The sequence below is a fragment of the Chiloscyllium plagiosum genome, chromosome 36, assembly GCF_004010195.1.
Source record: "Chiloscyllium plagiosum isolate BGI_BamShark_2017 chromosome 36, ASM401019v2, whole genome shotgun sequence".
In the NCBI taxonomy this organism is placed as follows: Eukaryota; Metazoa; Chordata; class Chondrichthyes; order Orectolobiformes; family Hemiscylliidae; genus Chiloscyllium; species Chiloscyllium plagiosum.
The window spans coordinates 11,303,215-11,327,342 of NC_057745.1; the positions used below are offsets into that span (position 1 = coordinate 11,303,215).

Here is a 24,128-nt window from a genome sequence, read left to right on the forward strand (position 1 = left end):
GTGGTTAGCACTGCTGCCTCACAGCACCAGAGACCCAGGTTCGATTTCACCCTCTGGCGACTGTCTGTGTGGAGTTTGCACATTCTCCCCATGTCTGTATGGGTTTCCTCTGGGTGCTCAGTTTCATCCCACAGTGCAACGTTGTGCAGGTCAGGTAGATTGGCTGTGCTAAATTGCCCCATAGTGTCCAGGGATGTGCAAGCTAGGTGGATCATCAATGGGAAATGCAGGGTTACAGGTATAGGGTAGCAGGGTGTGTCTGGGTGGGATGCTGTTTGAAGGTCAGTGTGGACTTGATTGACCAAATGACCTCTTTCCACACTGTAGGGAGTCTATGATCCCAGAACCACTTCCATTTCAAAGGAAAAGGGCAGCAAATACATGACAACACCACCACCTGCACATTCCTCTCCAAGCCACTCACCATCCTGACTTGGAAATATATTGCCATTCTTTGACTGTTGTACATCAATTGTAGGTCTACCTATAGCACATGGGCTGCAGCGGTTCAAGGAGGGAGATCATCACCATCAAGGACAAGAGTCAGACAATAAAATGCTGGTCCAGCCAGCGACACCAACATCTCACAAGTAAATTAAAAAAAGAAAATCAGTGCCCATCATCAAGTAGTTTCATGACATTAAAACACCCCAAACTGCTTCATGGCCTTGCAGTCCTTTCAAAATGTGATCTGCTGCTACATGAGAAATACAGCAACCAATTTGCAAACAGTAAACTCCCATGAACCACAAAGTAGTAATGACCGGCTAGTCTTTTGTTTCAGTGATTGGGCCATGACCATGACAGCAGAAGTAATTTCACTCCTCTTCGTTGTTTAGTTCCATGGCTTTTTTACATTTGGTAGCTCGGAACTCAGCTTAACATCTAAATGGAAAGTGGATACATCGAGCAGTGCAGAAGTTCCTCTGTTTTGCACTGGCGTGTTTGTGCTTAAGTCTCTGGAACAAGACTTGAATCTGCAAGTTCCTGGCTGAGTGCTAAGACTAAGCCACCATTGACATTGTAGCAATTCTCCCTTCTCTATCTTTCTCTCAGAAGAGCAGTTTGGTTCCCACTGTAAGGACTTATAAATAAGCCCTCCTCAATCACCCAACCATCTCCAACTCAGATCTGGAGAACATCCAAGATGATAAGTGGCCTCCTCCTCCAAACAGTGGCTCAGTGGTTAGCACTGCTGCCTCACAGCACCACGGACCTGGGTTCGATTCCAGCCTTGGGCGACTGTCTGTGTGGAGTTTGCACATTCTCCCCATGTCTGCGTGGGCTTCCTCCTGGTGCTCCGGTTTCCTCCCACAATCCAAAGCTGTGCAGGTTAAGTGAATTGGCCATGCTAAATTGCTCATAGTGTTCCAGGATGTGTAGGCTAGGTGCATTAGGCAGGAGTAAATATGGGGGTTGCTCTTCGGAGGGTCGCTGTGGACTTACTGGGCTGAAGGGCCTGTTTCCACACTGTAGGGATTCTAATTCTAACCAAGGAACCATTTCTTTCACTCTGCTCACTTGTTCTTAGCTGCTTTCTGCCCACTATTAAGGGAAAGGCCAATATTTGTTGCTAATCTGTAATTGCCCCCAGGCTGAGTAGCTTATATTTCAGAAGTCAGTTAACAATTCAATATATTATTGTGGATCTGGAGTCGCAAGCAGGCCAGACTAGTTATTGATGACAGATTTCCCTCCTGAAAGGACGTTGGTGAACCAGACAAAGTTATTTACAGCTTTTGTTTTAATTCCAGATTTTGATTAATTGCCCATGAGCCTCTGGATTATTAGTCCAGTGATACTACCGACACATTGTATCGTCTTTAGGTGTAGTGTATTTTGGGTGCCCTACATTTGACTGACACCCACGTACAGCGTGATGAGGAAGAATATCAGAACCTCTGCATTTTTAATTGCCTGAATAGAGCCAAGTCACTGAGAAAGTTGTAGAACATTCAAGAAGCTCCAAGATAAAGGAACAGTTAATGGGCCCATGCTGCTAAAATAACTGACCTAAATTGAAATCCACTCATTTTTCACTCGAGAAAGAATTAAATTATCCACAAATTCAAATTAAGCTCTTTTAAGAAAACAGCACAGGGGACTTTTTTCCCACAGTTTTCAATTTGAATAATTCAAATTAAGTTACTTCAAATTAACAAGTGTATGCAGACAGTATCTGCGCAAATGATTTACATAACTGATCAAAATTCTCCTGCAAGTCTGAAACTGCAGACATCGTCCCCACTGTTCTCTATTTGTGTTTATGTTGTTTGTAGATTAAACAGGTTGACATTACATGTGCATTGACTGTTACTAAGGGTCCAAGTACTGAGTGTATGATATTACACTCAACACCTTCCCTTAGTCTTGCAGGAGAACTGAGGAGCAGGAATAGGCCATGCAGCCCGGGGGCCTTTCTGCCATTCTAGATCATGGTCAATCATCCACCTCAAAGTAACTTTCCTGCACTATCCCTTCATCCTTTGACCTGGTATCTAGAAATCTCTGTCTTGAACATACTCAATGATTAAGCTTCCACACCCTGTGGGGTACAGAAAGTCTGAATGAAGAAGTCTCTCCTAATCTGAATCCTAAATGGCTTGATCTGAGGTGGTATGCCCTGATCTCAGACCTTCAAGACAGGGGAATCATTCATTCTGCACCCACCTTGTCAAGCACCTGTAAGAATTTTGAAAGTTTCAATGAGGTCACCTCTCCTTCCTCTAAGCTTTACAGATCACAATTCTCAGGCAGAAGATACAAAAATTTGAAAATATGGACTAACACATTCAGGGACAGCTTCTTCCTCACTGTTATTGGACTTATGAATGGACCTCTCATATTAGAGTTGATCTCTCACTGCACCTTCTCTGTAGTTCTAACACTATGTTCTGCATTCTGTTCCATTACCTTGTGTAATAGAAGATATGATTTGTCTGGTTAGCACACAAAATATTATTTTTCATTGTATCTCATACATAATAAATCAAATCAAATCAAATATGAAAATGACGAGATGTTATAGGTCATTAGAAATAGCAGCAGGAGTAGGCCATCTGACATCATGCCTCCTCCACCATTCAATAAAATCATGGCTGCACTTTTCATTGACTCTGCTCCACTTACCCGCCCACACATCACAACCCTGATTCCCTTTACTGTTCAAAAATCTATCTATCTTTGCCTTAAAAACATTCAACGAGGTTGCCTCCATCGCTTCACTGGGCAGGGAATTCCACAGATTCACAACCCTTTGGGTGAAGAAGTTCCTCCTCAACTCAGTCCTCAATCTGCTCCCCCTTATTTTGAAGCTATACCTCCTAGTTCTCATTTCACCTATCAGTAGAAACAACCTCCATGTTTCTATCTTACCTACTCCCTTCATAATTTTATATTAGTGATATTGATTGAGAGACAGGTATTGGCCAGGACGCCCAGATTTTACTTGCCTGCTTTTTTTTAAAAATCATGCTGTACAATCTTTTACCTTTTCCTGACAGTCAAGGCAGTTTCTTGCTTTATTATTTCATTCATTGGAGTGCCACTCTAGACTTTTGCCCTCCAATGCTTGGAAGGGGATAGACACCACAACCACACAATCCGACATGATTGTCCTACCAACCTGAGCCACGGAAATGTAAAGTCTTTCATATGGAGCTATTCAAAGGAACTTAGGAAATGAAACAGGAGTTGACCATCTAGCTCATGCTTCTTCCATCATTCAGTCAGATCATGGCTGGTTTTCTACCTCAACGCTATTTCTCTGCAATATCCCCAAATATCTTATATATCTCAAAATTTATCAGTTTTTCTCTTAAATATCTTGACTCAAACCTGTGTACCCATGGGTGTTAGGCCAGTTCTTTCGATTGCTAGTTCAGTAACATTACCACAGCAACCCCATCTTCTCAACAAATCATCAGTTAACGAAAGTCTAAGTCAGAGATTCAATAGGAACATCGAAAACAGAACTGTGTACATATTTGAGAAAGAAATACTTGTCTGAGGAGATAGTTCTCGGGGAAAGGAATTAATTTATAGCTCTTTTGGGGAAGCTGTAGAAGAACAGGAGCAATGGGCCGAATGGTGTCCTGTGCTGCATGTTGTAAAGAAATAAATGATGTTCTGTAGAAATGAGCTTTGTGGTCTAGGCTAGGTGATAAAATTTTCAATTCAATTTTCAAAGGCTGAGGGGGAACCTGATTGAGGTCCACAAATTATGAGGGGACACAGATTGAATCCATCTGTAAGAATTAACTTTTGCTCTCAGTGGGGGGTTGGATGTCACTTACTAGACAGCACAGATTTAAGGTTAGGGACAGATGGTTTAGAAAGGTTTTATGGAGAATTTGATTTCAGTCAGTCAGTCAAATTTCCTTCCTGAAATTGTACCAGAAGTGGAAAACATCGCAACATTGAAGACATATTTAGATGAACACTTGAAATGCCATACTTTGCAAGGCTTTGGGCTAAATGTTGGGGAATACGATGAGAGGAGTTAGATACTTAACGACTAGTATGGCAACAAAGGTCTGCAAGACCTTTCTCCATGCTGTAAGCTGTGACTCTATCATTCCAAGAGCAGAAGATCAAAGGAATTGATAGTTCAGATAAACATATTTTTGAAAGTAGAACAGGTTGATAAAACTATTCTGAAGCAAAATAGTATATAAATTCTAGGCATTATATTTAAATTAAAAAGCACATTATACTGAAGAAGAGGTAAACATGTGTAATTATGCTTAGACCATTGGCTGAACATTGTATTCAGTTTTGCATGGCTTACTTTTGGAAAGTTGTCAAGGTAATGGAAAGGGTGAAGAATCGATCTATTAAGATGATCTCATGGCTGAGAAGATCTAGTAGAGATATGGAAAATTTAAGGCACCTTGATAAAGTGAGTCAGGAAGAATTGTTTCCACTTATTGTTATTGGAAGGACACAAAATTCACCAAGACAATGACTGGAAAGTCTGGAAGAATTGTTTGTTGTTTATCTCTTAGTTTCTTCTAACTTTGGTGGTTGGGAAACTTCTAAAGCCAATTTGTGGGGGGAACTAATAGTGCAGAAAAAATGAGTTAATTAGGAAGAGTCACCATGAATTTATTGTGGAATAAATCTTGTTTAACTAACCTGTTGAAGTTTTTACATGAGCTAATTGAGAGGTTTGGTCAGTGCAATGCTGTTAATGGGTGTTATGGATGAGGTCAGACCACTCAAAGCATTCTTAAGCAGGCAGCCCAGACCATAACTTTGCAATTTGTTTTGGTAAGTGTACAGTGAAAATTACCCAGGGTAAGTTAGCTAGGTTGACTATCAGGTTTTAAAACAGACAAAAATGTATTCACAAAATTACACAATGAAACACAAAGAACAGAAGAAAGAACCCAAAGAGAACTCAGTCTATCCAAACTAGACTTAATTATGCTGTTCAAATATACACAACAGTCCCAACAAGCAAATCCCCTTTAAAAACATTAAAAATGGAACATATGCTTACAGTTAGAAGGACAGAAGGAAAGAGAGTTTAGCAACCTGTTTCCACACAGCTGAACTCCTGACTAGTTCTGCACTGAACTACTCAGCTAGAGAGCCGACCACTCCCCTTTCATTATCCATGTCACTTCTAAGACTTGACCACTTTGGCCTGAAGTGTCCTCTGTTTACATATAAATAAAAGGCCTCTCAAAATCCTTTTTCATTTCTGTACCAAAATAGCCACCTCAGAGCCAGGAAAGTTTTATGACCCCTCTGAAAAAATCAAGGACACAGTATCCTTGAGAAAAATAACAGCTTTTTAAAAAAGGGACCAGCTTTGTGACATGTGTTGTACATGAACTTCCAGAAGGCATTCGATACAGATCCATAGAACAGACATGTGAATAATGTTAGAACTCAGGGAATTCAAGGATCTGAAGCAAGATGGATACAAAACTGACCAGAAAAAGTAACAGCTAATGGTTATATTTTTTGGACTAGGGAAAAGTTTTTGATTTGATTTATTTATTATTGTCACATGCGTCTAAGCACAGTGAAAAGTTTTGATTTGTGTGCAGTACAGGCAGCTCATAACATACAAAGAGATAAAGATCATTAGGTGACTGAACAGAGCAAAGAATACAAATTACAGCTGCAACAGAGTGAGGAATTCCTCAAGATTCAGCATTGGGACCTTTGCTTTTCATGCTATGTATTAATGATCTGGATTTTAGTGCACAGGGTACAATTTTTTTTAAATTGCCAATGATGTGAATCTTGGAAGCATTGTAAGCTAATTAGAACCTCAGCAGGAGATGGACAATTTGGTGAAGTGGGTGAATAGGTAAGAGATGAAGTTCACTTTGCAGAAATGTGAGGTATAACATTTGGTGGGAAGAACATAGAAATGTTACAAATTAAAGGATATCACATTAAATAAAAATTGTACTGAAGCAAAGTGTTAACCATGTACAATTATTCTTAGATTATTGGTAGCAGAGAGATTTGGGTGCATTTCTACAAAAGGTGACAGAACACAAGTAAATGGAGAAAGCAAATAATAAAATGCATGGCATCTTCGGCTTTCTCAATACGGTGTAAATGCAGACCACACAAGAGCAAGGAGATTATATCAATCTTAAATAAGATACTAAGGTGGTCAGCAGGAAAGTTACATCCGTTTATGGGCAGCAAATTTTCAGAAGGATGTGAAAGCTTTGAAGAGTTTTGTGAAAAAGGCTTCGGAGAATGGTTCTAGGGATGAGAAATTTCAGCAATGAAATTAGATTGGGGAAGCTGGAACTCTTCACCTTAGAAAAGGATAAAAGGAGATTCTGATTTGAAACATTCAAAACGTTGAGAACTTTGGAGAGAGTAAACTGGGAGAAGATGTTCCCACTCACAAACCAACGATGGGGCATGAGTAAAAGAAGGAAAATTGATGTGAGGAAACTGCTTTCCATGCAGCGAGTGGTTAAGAGTTGGAATGCATTGGGTTCTGGAAGAAGGCAGGCAAATAGCAGAGTTTGAGAACCAATGTAGACACCGTGGACTGAGTGGCCTCCATCTGGACTGCAACAATTCTGTAATTCTCATTTTTAGAGAAGAGTCAGGAAAGTGGCATTGAGGTCTAGATCTGATTAGCCATAATCCTCAATGGTGGATCAAGCTCTTGTGACTTACCAAGACTCCTTTTGTATTTAGATTAATTAGGCACAGAATACTCTGGCTCACCACTGTCATCTGCAGGTCAGTTAGGACGAGTAGTAAATGTTGGCCCTGCCTGTGATGCCCACATCCTATGAACAAACAAAGAAAAAGGAACAGTGAGAGAAACAAAATGCAGCATTGCTTTAAATGGAAACAGGCAAGCAGATGAAAAATGAAGAAACAGTCTACGGAAATAGCAAGGACTGGGGCTAATTAAGGGTTCTTTCAAAGAGGTGGTGTGAGTGTGACAGGTCAAATGGCCTCCCTCTGTGCTATAAATTTCTGTCATTAGAGGGCAGGATCTGCCCCTTCTCACACAATGCTGAATGTTCTTTTTGAAGTATTTATTGTACTGCTTCTTCTGCAATGTACTCCTATTCTTTGACCTGTCAGAGATAATGGACTGGTAGGTATCTGCCTTATGTTTGATATATTTCTCAAAGTAGACCCTACATTTGAGATATCAAGTCTTTCCTGATTGGCATTCTGAACTATATGCCAACTAACCAATATATAGTGTTGGTGTTCAGTCCCTTTATTCTGATAATGATCACACCCTGGTGACTCGTAGGTTTTAGTTCAGTGTATTACAAGGGAATGTCAATACTGTATGGCTTCCAGCAGCTTCTGACCTACGCACAAGATTCTGACATGGTTAAAGCAGTTTTTTAAAATATTGTCTCCTGCTTTAATCTTTGTTCCCTGCCCCTTCCACTGCTGTCGAGATAAGTGTGTTGAACCTGGAAGATTCAGATGTGAACCTCATGTCTTTCTTCTCTTCCCTCTACTGTGTAGAATTGCCAGAGATCAGTGTGAGTCACAGTGATTTGTCAGTGAAGGCAGGAGACGATGCGGTGGTGACCTGTAATGGATCAGGCTCTCCACTTCCTGATGTGGACTGGAACGTCACTCACTTACACTCCATTGGCATCCACCAGGTGAGATAAAAGGAAACAAAGTTCATTTATATAGCATATTTCATGGGTATGGGATGTTCCAAAGTGCTGTGAGGCATTTTGAAGCGTAGTGGTTGCAGGAATTATAATGTGCAACAGCCAAACACAATTCATAATTATCGCCAATCTCCCGTAAGCTGGATAATGGCTGGATATTCTGTTATTGAAATGTTGGCTGAAGGTTACAAGGGTAGCCCTCCTGCTCTTCAGAAGTCAATCACAATGCTTCAGGAATTTGTAAGGCAAAGTGAAGATCTCGAGCATTTTATTCCTCTGAAAACTACCTGCTGCATCATTTGTGCTGACCTGCAGCATTGGTGATAGTGAGGTACTGTAATTTTGTTGAAGTAGAATGGTGTTTGTGATTGCTGATGAGGCCTGTTGTTAACTGAGCCAGCAGTTGTTCTCAGTTGCTCTGTCCGTAGATTGTGTGTGGGAGGATGATAGTGGTGGTTGCAGTCGTTGCCAGGGGTTGCAGTCGTTGCCAAGGTTTGTTGTTGTCAAGGGATGCTGCCATTCTCAAGGTTATTGTTGCTGAGGTGAATGGGCATTGTTACTGTTCGATGTTATCATAGGCCATTGTGGCATGATGCTGTGGCCAAGGGTAACTATTGTCCAAGGTTACCATTGTTGATTTTCTGATTGTCAAGATCACTGTATTTAAGGTTTGCTGTTGCTGCGTATAGTTGAAATCAAGGAATGCTGTTAATGTCAATACAGTAAAATTCTTTGACAGAGAATTATTACTCTACTGAATATTATGCACCAACACTGCCCTATTTAATAATGCTGAGGGATGCACAATTTTGACACCTTTTACCTGTTGTCCCTAGAGCTGTAGCAGAGTCAACACCAGCGTGTAAATTAAAATCACTGATAAAGTGAAGTGAAGCTGTAGTGGAATGGGAAAATACAAGAATTCTCAGACATGAGCAGCACATAGATGAGACACATCTTTGATGAAAGCTGTCAGGCTGTGAAATACTGACAGTCATTTGTTGGCTGAATATAACAGGCAGGGAACCAGGTAACCTTGCTGTTTGGATTGTTGTTTGCACAACTTGCATGTTTAGAAAAATGCAAAGGATGTTTTTCCGATCTGTAACATTCATATATTACAAGCGTTCATATAAACAGCATTCACATATCTTTCACGAGATGTAACTCAACAAAAAACCTTAGCCCTTCACAATTCTATCTATTCTGAAAAGATAGCAGGTTGGTTTTAAAACATACTCTGAATATCGAACTGAATCAAAGGCTGATTGTCAACAATTGAGGTCCCAGAGTCTCAATTTATATCTCACATTTTAGAAACAAATCATCACTCAATAAGTTTGACTGGGTGCTTGCTGAATTTCAATCCGATTTTTCAAAATAATAACAGCTCTGAAAAGGTGATTTTGTTTCTCTTTTTCTGCTGGTTTCATTACTTGCCCAATCATACTGTATGGTGAAGCAACAATCTACACAGCTATCTCTAGCAGCCAATAGTAGCATCTTTTGGAGAGTAAGGAGTCATTTTATAGCAGACACAGAAAGAATGGGACAAATGGCCTTCTGTGTTACTGTATCATTTCAGGAAGCATATTTAACCTATCCCTTTCTTAGAGATCATTTCCACTTTTCTGTGTTCTCCTTAGATACCTCACTCCCTCCTCTGTGTGACAAACCTAACTGCTCCTTAAACTCATTTCAACCAGTCCACTCCCATGGCAACTTAGTTCACAACTTCAGTGTGTGAAAATGTCACTGTCTTACCCCTAATCTCCTCATGTTTAAACTCTGCCCTTTGACATTTGATCCTGTCACTACACTGGAACAAGGGGAATATTAATCTATGAAGGCATCGAGTAGAAGGATTGCTTTCGAAGTCAAGGCTTCAGGGGAGCCAAATATTCGCACAGTTCAGGTGGGTTTAATGGTCCTTAACTGTATTGACATATTTTACTGATTCCAACTTCGGCTGATGCTAGGTTAGCAAGACACTCATCTTGCTGCTGTTTGTGGGATCTTAATGATGTGCAAAATACCTCTGAATGTTTGTCACAAAAACCTGGAACAATTCACTGAGAAGACGATAAATTAAAAAAAGCACTTTGGAAAACTCTAATCGGTTTGTCCAGTGCTCCTTTGCAGTCTCAATTGTAAAAATAATTCCAGTGGATATTTGGGGTAGGGCTCAGGAGGGGGGGAGCATTGACTCTCAGCAGCTGGGAGACCAAAGGTATTGTAACCGACCCGGTATTTCCAAGCAATAAACTGAAGCAACCATCAGTGATTACCCCGAGGTGGGAGGGGGAGGGGGAGGGGAAGGAGGAAGGAGGGAGCTGCAGGAAAGCAGAAAGGAGGATTAAGATGAATATTGTTGTCGTCACTAATCATTCTTGCTCTCTTTCTCTTTAGAATCACACTGTGATTGTAATCCTCATTCCCTGACCTTTAAAACAAGAATGAATTAAATTGAGGCAATTTTATGATTTGCGACGTGATGGTATATTAATTTACAGATGCCAGCCTCTTGCTTTGATTATTGGTGCTGCCTGGAGGGTGGTGTGTTAGGATATTAATGAGCTTGATGCTTAGCAATTTCACAAGCTGTGTTGCTAACTATTCAGTATTTGGGCTCCTTTCACATTCTGGACTGGAATTCTGATGTGTGTGATATTAACAGGAACTCTCAGGGTTCCTGATGCTGCAATGTCCAATCAAATATCTCACCAGGTTACTTCGATATCCAAAGCATTGGGGCACAGATAGAGTCATAGAATCAGATAGTCTCGCCGAGCAGGATCCCAAACTAAACTAGTCCTGCCTGCACTTAGCCCATATTCCTCCTAATATTTCTCATTCACAGACCTTAGAGTGGCATGGTGGCTCAGTGGTTAGCACTGCTGCCTTACAGTGCCAGGGACGTGGGTTCGATTCCTACCTTGGGTGACTGTCTGTGTGGAGTTTGCATATTCACTCCTTGTCTGTGTGGGTTTCCTCCCACAGTCCAAAAGATGTGCAGGTCAGGTGAATTGGCCATGTTAAATTTCCCATAGTGTTAGGTGCATTAGTCAGGGGTAAATATAGGGTAGGGGTCTGGGTGGGTAACTTTTCAGAATTGTTGGGCTGAAGCGCCTGTTTCCATACTGTAGGTAATCTAATCTTATCCAAATGCTTTTTGAATGTTGTAACTGAACCCACATCCACCACTTCCTCTGGAAAATCATTCCACACATAAACCACGCTCTGTGTAAAAAAGTTGCCCCTCATGTACTTCTTAAATCTTTCTCCTCTTAGTTCAAAGATATGCCCCCTAGCCTTGAAATCCCCCACCCTAGGGGACAAAAAACTGCCATTGTTATGCACCTTATCAATGCTCCTCATGATTTTAGAAACATCAGTAAGGTCACCCCTCAACCTCTTATGCTCCACTGAAAAATATCCCAGTCTATTTTTATATCTCAAATGCCCCATTCCTGGCTACATCCTGGCAAATTCAGATCCTTCCAGTCAATATTGAATTAACCAATGTCAACTCACTGTGGCTTGGTGGTTAGCACTGCTGCCTCACAGCACCAGGGTCCCAGGTTCGATTCCAGCCTCGGGTGACTGTCTGTGTGGAGTGTGCACATTCTCCCTGTGTCAGCGTGGGTTTCCTCTGGGTGCTCTGGTTTCCTCCCACATTCCAAACATGTACAGGTCAGGTGAATTGTCCATGGTTGTTAGGTGCATTAGTCAGAGGGGGGTGGGTTACTCTTCGGAGGGTCAATGTAGACTTGTTGGGCCGAAGGGCCCGTTTCCACACTGTAGGGAATCTAATCTAAAAAAAACTCGGTTTTCTATAATTGCTTGGGGGATAGTGGGTAGAGATTAATTAGGTCAATTTACCTGATTGTTATGCTGATTGCTGGCAAGTAGTTATACACAGATATAGGGGAGGCAGGCTTAACTCTGGCTATAGTAAATTGATGGATACAGCACAGTAAGAAACAATTTGCATTTATATAGCACTTGCCTCATCCTCAGGGCACCCCAAAATATTTCAAAGCCAATGTGCGATTTTCTTTTAAAGTATAGCACCTATATCCTGAATTTTATATAATACAGAACTATTTCTCTGTTGCTTTTGTGGGCATGCTTTCATTTGTGCACAACAAACAGCAAATAACTGAATGTTTTAGCTGGTTGAGAAATGAATAGTCCCTCAGGACACATTGCAAGAATGCCCCTGCTCACATTTGTAAATATGTGTTGGGATCTCGTGCATTCACTGGAGCAGAATGATGCGGAACATTTCACCTGAAAGGCAGCATTCCAGAGAAGCCACTTTCATCGATGCGATGGTCTGGATTATATGTCCCTGTTTTGCAGTAGAGTTTGAAAATATCACCTGTGAGTCCAAGATTGCTACTGCTGTGCAAGATGTAATGGATTACAGAGCACTAACTGTTCTTTAAAGTATCTCAGCTGGAGACAGTGCCTTTGAATACTTATTCTTGCAAGTGTTATTGTCTATGTTACTATATTTCAGTGATAGGCAGCATCATAAACACTAATGCTTGAAATGCATTCATTCTACACAATGACAGCAGTGTCTACCACCTACGCAGCCTGTCAAGGCTTCCTCATCAATATCTTCCAACCACATGATGTCTCCAACTTAAAAGAATAGGGAAAGTAGAAGGAAGGTTCCCCTCCAGGTTACACATCATCCAGACTTGAAATATAACCCAGTTCCTTGATTGTAACTGGGGAGGATTCCTGGAACTACCTTCCTGACAGCACTATGGGTTTACCCACTTCATGTGGACCTCAACAGTTCAGGAAGATGACCCACCACCATCTCATGGGCAAGTAGAGAATGGGAATAAACACTGACCTGGTCAGAGTTGCCCACACCACACCTATTAAAGATCAAAGAGAAAGGTCTGGTCTGTGTTAGAGGGTGGAATGATTGCCCTTTCCTGTGTTGAATATGGAGGTGGTGGGAGCATTTCATAAGGTAGGAAGGTGCCAGGAGGGACCCCACCATTTCCTTGCCTCTATCTCAATGAAGTTTGGACAGGAAGGCTTGCCATCCCACCACCTAATCAGGCCCCCAAGTAGGTAGTTAATGCCCAGTAAGGGCCTCATCTGCCAATGTTGGTATTCACTAAGTGGCTGTACAGATCAAACACCATCTCCTCACAAAGAGGGTATGGGTTAGTTTCCTTCAGTGTGTTTATACTGTGCTTTAAGAATAGTTAAAGTACAAAGGGAGGTAATTGGACTATTTATGCCATTGGATAAAATTTATGCCCTCCATTATTCAAAATGGTACATAACTCCTCGTGCTTTAGTGGATATTGCTATTGCCTCTCAACTAAAAACTCAAGATTCAAGCCACACACCAGGATTTATTAGCCACAGAAAGGGTATTTGGAGAAATACAATTGTATTTAGTGTGCTGACTGGCTAGTCATGGTCATGTGATGTTTACCTCTGCTGTAAGAGCCTTTGTGTGCAGTCTGTGGGAGTCATGAAATATCTATCACAGTGTCAGTGTGGTACTGCAGGAAATGTGTGGATTTTTACAGCTTTAAGAGAGGCAGTGACTGAAAGAAACAAGACAGAAGGATAAATAAACAACAACTTTGAATTTCTGGGTGAGTCAAAATGGTTGAGAATTGTACATTCCCTCATGCTATGGAAATGAAAGGCAATATGAGACAGAATTAGAATTTTTTCCACTTCATGGCAAAACTATAAAATGCCCACAGGATTAATTTAGAAACTTAAATCAAATAACTGCACAGAGGCCGGTATCCTGTCACCAAGTCACCCTTTATTTACATGAGCACAGTAAATTCAGTCTGACAACACTCAGTCCCTAGAGAATCATAGAATCACTACAATATGGAAGCAGGCCATTCAGCCCACCACACCATCCCTCTGAACACCATTCCAACCAGACCCGCCCCCGCCACATCTCACCCCATCCGCTACCCTATCCACATAACTCTGGATTTGCCATGGTTAATCCACCTAGCCTGCACACCTTTGGACAGTGGGAGGAAACCCACACAGACACAGGGAGAATATACAAACTCCACACAGATTGAGGCTGGAATCAAATCCGGGTCCCTGGCATTGTGAGACAGCAGTGCTAACCACTGAGCCACCTCAAGAATGAGGAGACACTCTGAGACTCTTGTTTGTATCTGTCACAGCTAAAGCTCTCTGATTAGCCCAGGTTAACAGGGATCTCATACTCAACAAGGAGATCCACCTGGCCAACTTGTTCCAATCACGACACTAAGCAAGTAAGAATAAAACCTTATTATCTACATTGGGGACAGAGTGCTCCAAGCTCAGATCTCACGAAGGAGCAGAAAAGCCAAACAGGAGAGACTTTAGAAGCTTTGAAGACATACTATAAACCCCATATAGTGAACAATATATGCTCAACACCAGAACTCAGGGGGAGAGGGAGACTATTGGTTAGTAAAAGACTTAGTGAGCTGAGGCCAGTAATTTTTCTTCATGCAGGCAAAGTTCCACCTCCTACAACTCATCGGCAGAGGTGCAAGTTCTGAGGCAGTGTGTCAGCTCAACCTAAATAGCTCCTGTCCCTCTGGTCAGTACATGTCTCTGGACCCACAGAATGTAGTTAATTATTAATTACCTCAGAATGTTTTAAGTAGTTGGAGTAGTTGTGAGCAGTTGTATCAATTCGCTACAAAGTCTGAAAGGAATGAGGCTGCATAGACCACACAGCATTGATCGAACCTTGTGGGTGAACATGCAGTGGTTCAAGGGGGAAGTAAGCTTCTCAAGGGCAATTAGGGATAGACATTTACATTTGAAATAAAAAGACACCTTCAGGATTTTCTTTGCAGGGTTGAGATGACAAATTCCTCTCACTGTCTCCCCTCTTTCCCCAAATTCCCAATCCCCCTTCATCTCCAACCTTGCCCCCCAACCTCAGCCCTCAACCTCCTCCACAACCCCAAAACAGCACCCCCTTCTATTCTCCCCAATCCCCAATGCTCCCAACTCTCCCCCAGTCACCATCCCCTTACCACCCACCTCACCCCCAAACCTTCCCCCCAACCATACTCCTAACCCACAATCTCCCCATCCGCCATCCCCCCTCATGCCCATCTCCACCCCGATCTCCTGCGACATCTACCTCCCCATTCCCCTCACCCACCGATCTCCCTCTCAACATCTTCTTCCATTCCCCCAGCCTCACCATTATCCTTGAGCTGTGTGCAATTCCTGTACTTGAACATAGAACCTCCTCAGGAAATGTGTTCAATGCAAACTGCCTGTCTTCATGTTCTCGATTTAATGAGTGATCAATTTGTGAGCAGCCCAGGTGTATGCTTGTGATACAATATTGAGAGTATCCCATGGAGTGTGTCTACGACCAACCACTGTTTTGAAGTAATTTATAGAGTTGGGAATCAGGGTTTGATTTTTAAATCACTCAATAATGAGTTTGCATTTGAATTATAGGACAGCCTGTGTTTTAATTAGAGCTGAAAATGTGTTGCTGGAAAAGCGCAGCAGGTAAGGCAGCATCCAAGGAGCAGGAGAATCGACGTTTCGGGCATGAGCCCATCTTCAGGAAGGGCTCATGCCTGAAACGTCGATTCTCCTGCTCCTTGGATGCTGCCTGACCTGCTGCGCTTTTCCAACAACACATTTTCAGCTCTGTTCTCCAGCATCTGCAGCCCTCACTTTCTCCTGTGTTTTAATTAGCCCACTTTGCATGTATAAATTGCTTTCCATTAACATACTTAATACATTTTCCATAACACACATTCTCTATGTATTTTTTATAGTCTGGATTTTGTCATTTACTGAAAATTTACAAATATTTACAAGCATAATGTCACAAAAACTACTGCTCCCTTCCTGCTCTCCACTGACTACAAACTGAACAGTATGGTATCTTAATTATTCTGTTCCTCTTGACTCCCTCCATTTGTAGAGCAAGGTTTCCTTCTTGTGTACTTTCAAACAGTTTGATTTTCCTCTTGTGTCCATTTTGTAGCACCACACAGTAGCTGCATAGGGCAAATGATTTATTTTCTTAGCTCCGGGTAAAGAAACTTCCTCGCCAGTGTGAGTAGAGCCAGAATATAAGTGAATAGTCCAAAACGAATTGAGTTCAGAAAATGGGAGTGAAGGCGCTGGAGTTTGTGTGTTTGTACACAAATGTCCTGAGAGTGTTTGCATGCATGCTTAAATCATAGAATCAGAGTCATACAGCATGGAAACAGACCCTCCAGTCCAACCCCTCCATACCAACTGCGTTTCCCAAACTAAACTAGTTCCACTTGTCTGTGTTTGGCCCGTATCCCTCTAAGTATTTCCTGTACCTGTCCAAATGCCTTTTAACTGTTGTAACTATACCATTTCATTATACGTATGGACCATTCTCTGTGTGAAAAAAATCCCCTTTAAGAATCCTAACTGCAGAAAAAGGCCATTATGTCTACAATTACTTTGTAAAGAACATCCCTTATCCTTTCCTTGCCACCCAGCATTTAACGTGGCCCATCCACCTAACCTATACATCAAGGGGAACTTGCAAACTTCACACAGAAAGTCACCCCAAGGCTGGAATTGAACCTAGGTCCCTAGCCCTGTAAGGCAGCAGTGCTAACTACTGTGCTACACTTTAAGGTCATGGAGTAGGGGTGCGTGCAAGAAGGGGCCCTGATTGGTGTACTCGTGTGGGTGTTAGAATGTGAGAATGAGTCCAGCCTCTGTGAGTGCACCCTGGGACACATCAGAACAGATCTGAACTCAGCTTAAAGTTTAAGAACTTGATGTTTCAGTTTAATGTTAACAGCCTCTTGCATCCCAGATTGGGATTCAAGTCTTTAATGCACAGAACAATGTTAGTATAAACACAACAAAGTATTTAAATTTAGTGTGTACATGAAGGACTGGGGTACATAGCTACAAAACTACTGAACATGAAACTGTGCCAAATCATTCCTGTTCAGGTGTGATTTCTAATTGCTAACATTCCCATTTCTAAATTGGTTCCTTGTCGATACATACCTCACCCAGAACTGAAGATTATAGCATATATGCTATCTATGACCATGTTTGTTGGTCTGTCTTTGAATGAGAAACTAAACCCAGGTGTCTTCTGCCTGCTCAAGCTAATGATAGTTATGAATCCAAAGCACCTAGTCATAGAGTCATAGAGATGTAAAACACGGAAACAGGTCCTTCAGTTCAACTCATCCATGCTGATCCAATATCCTAAATAAATCTAGTCCCATTTGCCAGCACTTGGCCTATATTCCCCTAAGCCCTTGCTGTTCATATGCTCATCCAGATGCCTTTTAACTATTGCAATTGTGCCAGCCTGCATCACTTCCTCTGGCAGCTCATTCCAAATACGCACCACTCTTTGCATGAAAAAGTTGCCCCTTAGATCCCTTTTAAATCTTTCTGCTTTCACCTTAAACCTATGCCCTCTAGTTTTGGACTCTCTCACCCCAGGGAAAACTGCTCCTCCTGATTTTATAAACCTCTGTAAGGTCACCCCTCAGCTTCCGACACTCCAGGGAAAACAGCCCTAGTCTATTCAGCCTCTCCCTATAGCTGAAACCCTTCAACCCTGGCAACATCCTTGTAAATGTTTTCTCAATCCTTTCAAGTTTCACAACATCCTTCCCATGGCAGGGAGACCAGAATTGCACACAGTATTCCAATAGTGGCCTAACCAATGTCCTGTACAGCCGCAACATGACCTCCCAACTCATATACTCAATGTACAGATCAACAAAGGTAAGTGTACCAAATGCCATTTTCACTATCCTATTTACGTGCAACTCCACTTTCAAGGAATTCACAAAGCAAAAGCCTTGCCTAACTCAAAAACAGTAAAGTCTAGTTTCTTGAGTCCTCCTCTTTTAATGCCTGTCACACTGATTTTGTCATTCTGACAGACTCATGGTTAAAAAAGAAGCAACAGGAGTCCAGACAAAGACAAGCTTAAGATTTCACTATTCCCTTGAAGTTGGGTCTGCCAATCAGAATTGCTAAATGTAATGTCAAAGTTATAACAGCATTTAGACATATGACAATAGTACATTTATTGTTCTTTGAAAGGCAGAAACACTGTAGAAATACAGAATTACATCAGACAAATGAAGATCATTCATGTCCACATTTGTTCTCAAAGCAAGGAATGCAAAGCTAATTTTGCTGTGTCTCTTGAATAAGGTTCTGAGGGTGTTAATATTCATGTCATTGTGGTTCCACCCATTCTACCGATGTCTTCCAGTCTGTGGGTGAAAACAAGGTATTCTACTCTAGCTTTTGGAGGGAGTGGATGTATCCATACCAGCTTCCTAGGTTTTGAATAATTATGATTGACCAAATGTAATTGTACCTGTTACTATCAGGCAATAAACCTTGTTATCCAAGAACAGTACCTCCTCCGTAGCTACTCAACTGTGGTGTGTTCTCTGTCACTAATCACTTGAGAGGCCAATGGAACAGAGGAGGATTGGAGACAGTGAGTGACGTATAATCTCACAGTGGTAAAGGGGGAAAATATCCTAAGGTCCTGGCAGTGGTCATCTGGAAAGTTATCACACTCTCTGCATTTTCCTGTATCTTCCTCTGAATGATCAAATATTTAAACTTTCCCCAAAATGTTTGTCCAAAATTTCTTCCAAAGGCGCATCAACCACTTTGTGGGCAAAGATTTCACAATCCAGTAACTCTCTGCACAAAGACATTTCTGCCTCGTGCTCTCAGCAACAAGTTCAACATAAATGTGTCACAAGTGCCACCTCTCAGTAGCTAAGTGCATAACCTCTCTGACTGAGAGGTTGTGAGTCATGGAGAAGTCATGTGTCCAAACCAACACTGTATACTAAGAGTTTAGCCGCTCACAACTATTTAAAATACCCCAAAATAATTTGGTCAGAAAGACTGGTGATTTTTGAGCTAAAGGACTGCTATGTTTTGTATTGTTTATTCCCCTGTTTTTTCCTACTGTGCTGTCACATGGAGAATGACTCGTCTATGATACTGAGAGAGCTGGGGTTGCACGTATCTGTTGTCAGTTGGCTCTTATCAAAGAGGCCAGATGATGGCTTAGCTGTGACTGCATTAATGACAGCGATAAGTAATGGCATTAACACCAGAAGTGTATACAGTGATGCAGATCCCAGAGTCATGTGCTTTAGAACTAGAAAGGAAGCTCTAACTTAGTGTGAAGATAATAAGTGCATGGATCAAGCTGTAAATAAAGAGTTCTTTCAGTTTCAATGGAGCCAAGCAGCATTACTTCAGGTCAAGCACTGTTTAGTCTCCCAAAGTACACAATAGGGCTTTTCGATCAGTTGAGTTACAGTTTAGGATTCATAATAATAGGAACAGGAGTAGGCCTTTCAGTCAGTCATCCCTTTTCATCTTTCAGGAAGGTCATGGTTGATCTATTGTGGTCAAACTCCACTTTCATGTCTGTCCCCTGGAAGCCTTGCATTCATTGTCAATCAAAAATGTATCTAACCCAGTCTTGAAGAAATTCAATGACACAGCCTCCACAACTTCCTGCAGCAGAGAATTCCACAAACTAGAGACCTATGAAAGAAAAAGAATAGCCTTAATTTGTGTCTGAAATGTTGCACCTCCTCTTTTTAAACAGTGTTGACTAGTATGCATCTCCTTCACTGGAGAAAACATGCCTCCCAACTCCCCCACCTCCTCCCAAAACCTCCTCATTCCCCTCCCCACCCCCCCACTCCCCGCTCTCACCAACCAGTTTCACTGCCAACCCCACTCAGGATCTTGTCTTCATTAAAGACATTACCTCTCATTTTTTCTAAGTTCCATTGTGCGTGTTTCCAACCTGCCCAGCTTTCTTTGCAAGGTAAGCAGTTCATCCCAGGAATGAGTGAAGTGCACCTTCAATAAACTGCTTCTAAGGTACTTGAAACTTTTTCAAATAAGGAGACCAAAATTGTACACTGTACTCCGGCTATGGTTTCACTACACTTCTGTGCAGCTGTGGTAAAACATCTCTTTTATTTTCCCATCCTCTTAGACACAAGTCTGACATTCCATTTGCCATGTCATTGTCGGATCCTCCCTGACATTTGATTTTATCGTAAAAGCAATGCCCTGGTTTCATCTATAATGGAGTGTAACTCCATTTCCTGAGCTCCTGCAGTCCCTCGGTGCAATGGTCTAATCAATCTGGCTGCACTGCAAACTCATATCCACACATAACCATCTCAAAAGACTGCTTCCCTTTTCTGAAGAGCATGTGATAGGCACACACAGACTGAGTATCTCTCTGTCACTTGCAAAGCCAGGGAAGTGGATTTGTAGGGTTTTGGTGGATTCCAATTCATTACATTTTCTGAATAAACCTGGCGCACAGACAAATGCTCAAAATAATAATTGAGCTTTGTCTGACATGTTGGAGAGTCTGGAATCGCATCAAATCTTCAGAAAGTTTTCTCCTTGAGACAGAGGAAACAGCATCCTGGTGCTCAGAAATGATTTTCAGACAGTGATATGACCTGGAAAGATCAACTCAGTTCTTTGGATCCTGTGTCAAGGTTCCTAAGTACAATGTCCACTTCACAGTATTATGTAGCACTCAATTGACACAATTGTACTTGTATCCGCTTGAACAACAGGAGCTATGTGCTTGTCAAAAATATAGCCAAGCTACTGGGTTGCTCAGAGATTCTATATTGACCAATTAGCTCGGATATAATATATGTATATATATATATACACACATGTATATATATAAAACTGTGCAGCAGTCTGACTGACTGAAACTATGTCTTAAATATTGCAGCGTTCTGATTTTCATGATCCATGATCAGATTTGATTAAATTTCCAGAATTAGGAATGTACATATCCTTTACACAGAGTGAGTGGACAATTCAGGGTTTACTAAGAGTAGGAGACAGAAACCGAGTGGGAACGCGATGAGACTGGCACTTATTGGATTCCAGACAAACGGCACCAGTTAGGGGCTGGCTCTCTAGGCAGGCAAACCTAGTTGAAGAGTAATGCATAGTCAAGGAGACCAGTGACCAGTGTGGTAGCAACATGCATCATCCAGTTAATCCTCAAGTGTTTGTTAAAACACCTTGGGCTCAGGTCAAGAGGCTGATTTTTTCTAAACTGCGTCTGAATGTTAGATGCGGGAAAAAAAAAACAAGTGATTTCTCTGATACAGACATCAGTTGAATTTTTAATTTGTATCAGAGGCATGCCCCTTGGGGAATGTGAGAACTAACCTAAAGCATGTATTCCTGCAATTCTTGGCCTTCATTAATTATTGCCGCCAGCTGTCTGGATTTTCTAGGTTTCCTGTGGATCTCAGGGCAGGAATTCTTCATTTTCTTTATTCTTTGTCTCCCTGCCAGACTAACAATAATCTGACGATGGTCTCCGCTGTAAACCTGACCCTATTTAATGTTGATCAGAAGGACAATGGAAAACTGCTGACCTGCATCGCAGAAAACGTGGTGGGGATGACGAATGCCTCAGTGGTGTTACATGTTTACTGTAAGTATGGATTAAATGGCAGCTTACTGCTGTAAGCAGACACGGGGGAGTTCCAACATTCAGTTATTTTTGGTTAAGGTGGACCAAATGGCCGCCTTCTGTTCGGTATGATTAAAAGCTATCCTTCAGCAAGCATTGGGCCCCAGCTTGCTCTTACAGACGAATGACCAGACAGCGCAGTTATGATTTGGGGACTGTGCATATTCAGGAATATGTACATTGCATCAGTCCCTGGCTAAAGTGTCTCTTATGGTGGGTAAAATTTTGTTTTCATGTTTGTTTTATTATCCTAGTCTGATCACTGATCCTTATACATCGCTTGACTTCTTAAGTCTGTGCTTGGAACTCGAGAGTCCATTGACAGGCTCTCTGCAGAAGCTGCTGGCGAAAAGACCTGGAGCTCGCTGTAAAGAGTCCCTGCATATTGAAAATTCTGAGACATTTAAACTTATAAAATACAACTGTTTGGTTCAGGACTATAGTCAAAAATGTGTTGCACTGAATCAAATAAGATATACAATTGAATCCACATTTAACACGTCGAACTGTAATGAGCTTAAATACTATTTTCTCTTTTCAAACTTGCAGTTCCTCCTCATATCAGTGAGTTATCAGAGCCTGAACAGCGACACATGCACTGCATTGAGTTCACCGTCTTTGGCAACCCTTTGCCCACCATTCATTGGTTGCACCGGGGCCACCGGTTGAATGAGACCGAATATATCAAAACCAAGGTCTACGATGAGTCCACGGACTGGCTCCATGGGTGCTTGCTCTTTGACAAACCGACCCACTACAACAATGGGAACTATACACTTGTGGCTGAAAATGACTTGGGAGTGGAGACAGAGACGGTCTATGCTCATTTCCTGGGTATCCCATTTCCTGGTACGTATCCCAACTGTTTTTATTATGCATCCTGGAACATTGGCAAAAGTTTAACTCCATATTGGCCTGAAGTCTGACCAAGGCATTAGTTCTCAACCCCAGAGTCTATCAGAATCAAGACTGTTGTGTGATCACAATGGGATGAGTGAAGGAAACTAGGGACATTTCTTTAATGGCTGTTTTCAAAACAGAAACATGCTCTATGTTTATTTTCCTTTTAGTAGGGTTCATTTTTAAGGATTCTATGGACTGTTTGCATACTCTGCCTACCAATTCGTCTGTTCTGGGTTTGTAAGCTGCACAGATTCAAATTAGTTGATCAGCTGTAACGTTTGCTTCATAACCTATGATGTGTTTTACCATTTTAGATAAACTAATCCACAGAATTAATCAGTTTCTGATGAGTGGTTGATCATTACACCATTGTCATTAATATGAAAGAAAATAGTTCAGGCCAAAAAGGTCACAAAGGTGATTCCTCTGCCATCTAGCCAGAGTCAGCTGAAAAGACTACAGAATTTCGCAAATATCATTTTGATGGATTTAATATAAATCTCTGAATTTGCAAACTCAGTACTCTAATGCTGATTCCATAATAATTTAAGTGTGAAAATCCTTTCTTTTCTAGTGGAAGAATAATTAAGATCAATTTTCTGTACATCAAGAACAATTATTTAATTGAATGCTCCAATCTTCATGAGATTCTTGAAATAATATGGGGTTATTAAGGGAATTTCTTAGTATTTGCTGGATTCAGGGTTGTGCTGATTGCCTTGGATATCACTGCTAACTGCTACTGAACTAAGTTCCTGCAAACTGACAAGCTGGAGTGTAACAAAGCAAAGCTTTCTGATCACATCTTAGGCTGTGTACCATCGAATTCTACAATCTCTCTCAACCGAAATATTTGTACTATTTCTTCTACTTTTCCTGCCAAAATGGACAAGTTCACACTTAGCCATATGATACGTCATCTACCCACTGTTTTGCGTACTTATTTCACCTGGTCCATATCTGTGCAGATGTACCTACTAGAGAAGGTGCAAAACTTGATCTACCCTTGGGAAATAATGCAGGGCAGGTGACTGAGGTGTCAGTGGGGGAGCACTTTGGGGCCAGCGCCCATAATTCTATTTGTTTTAAAATAGTAATGGAAAAGGATAAACCAGATCTAAAAGTTGAAGTTCTAAATTGGAGAAAGGCCAATTTTGATGGTATTAGGCAAGAACTTTCAAAAGCTGATTGGAGACAGATGTTCACAGGTAAAGGGACGGCTGGAAAATGGGAAGCCTTCAGAAATGAGATAACAAGAATCCAGAGAAAGTATATTCCTGTCAGGGTGAAAGGGAAGGCTGGTAGGTATAGGGAATGCTGGATGACTAAAGAAATTGAGGGTCTTGTTAAGAAAAAGAAGGAAGCATATGTAAGGTATAGACAGGATAGATCGAGTGAACCCTTAGAAGAGTATAAAGGCAGTAGGAGTATACTTAAGAGGGAAATCAGGAAGGCAAAACGGGGACATGAGATAGCTTTGGCAAATAGAA

The 24,128-nt window shown here is 41.5% G+C and overlaps 1 protein-coding gene across 1 annotated transcript in view; it reads left to right on the plus strand.

The window, feature by feature from the left end:
• LOC122540954 (NT-3 growth factor receptor-like) overlaps positions 1 to 24,128 on the plus strand; it is a 741,002-nt gene that overhangs the window by 372,313 nt on the left and 344,561 nt on the right. Inside the window, exons 6-8 of the mRNA XM_043677305.1 lie at positions 7,987 to 8,129; positions 21,555 to 21,696; positions 22,285 to 22,584. Of these exons, the coding sequence (XP_043533240.1) occupies positions 7,987 to 8,129; positions 21,555 to 21,696; positions 22,285 to 22,584 (585 nt within the window). The remainder of the gene's footprint in view (positions 1 to 7,986; positions 8,130 to 21,554; positions 21,697 to 22,284; positions 22,585 to 24,128) is intronic.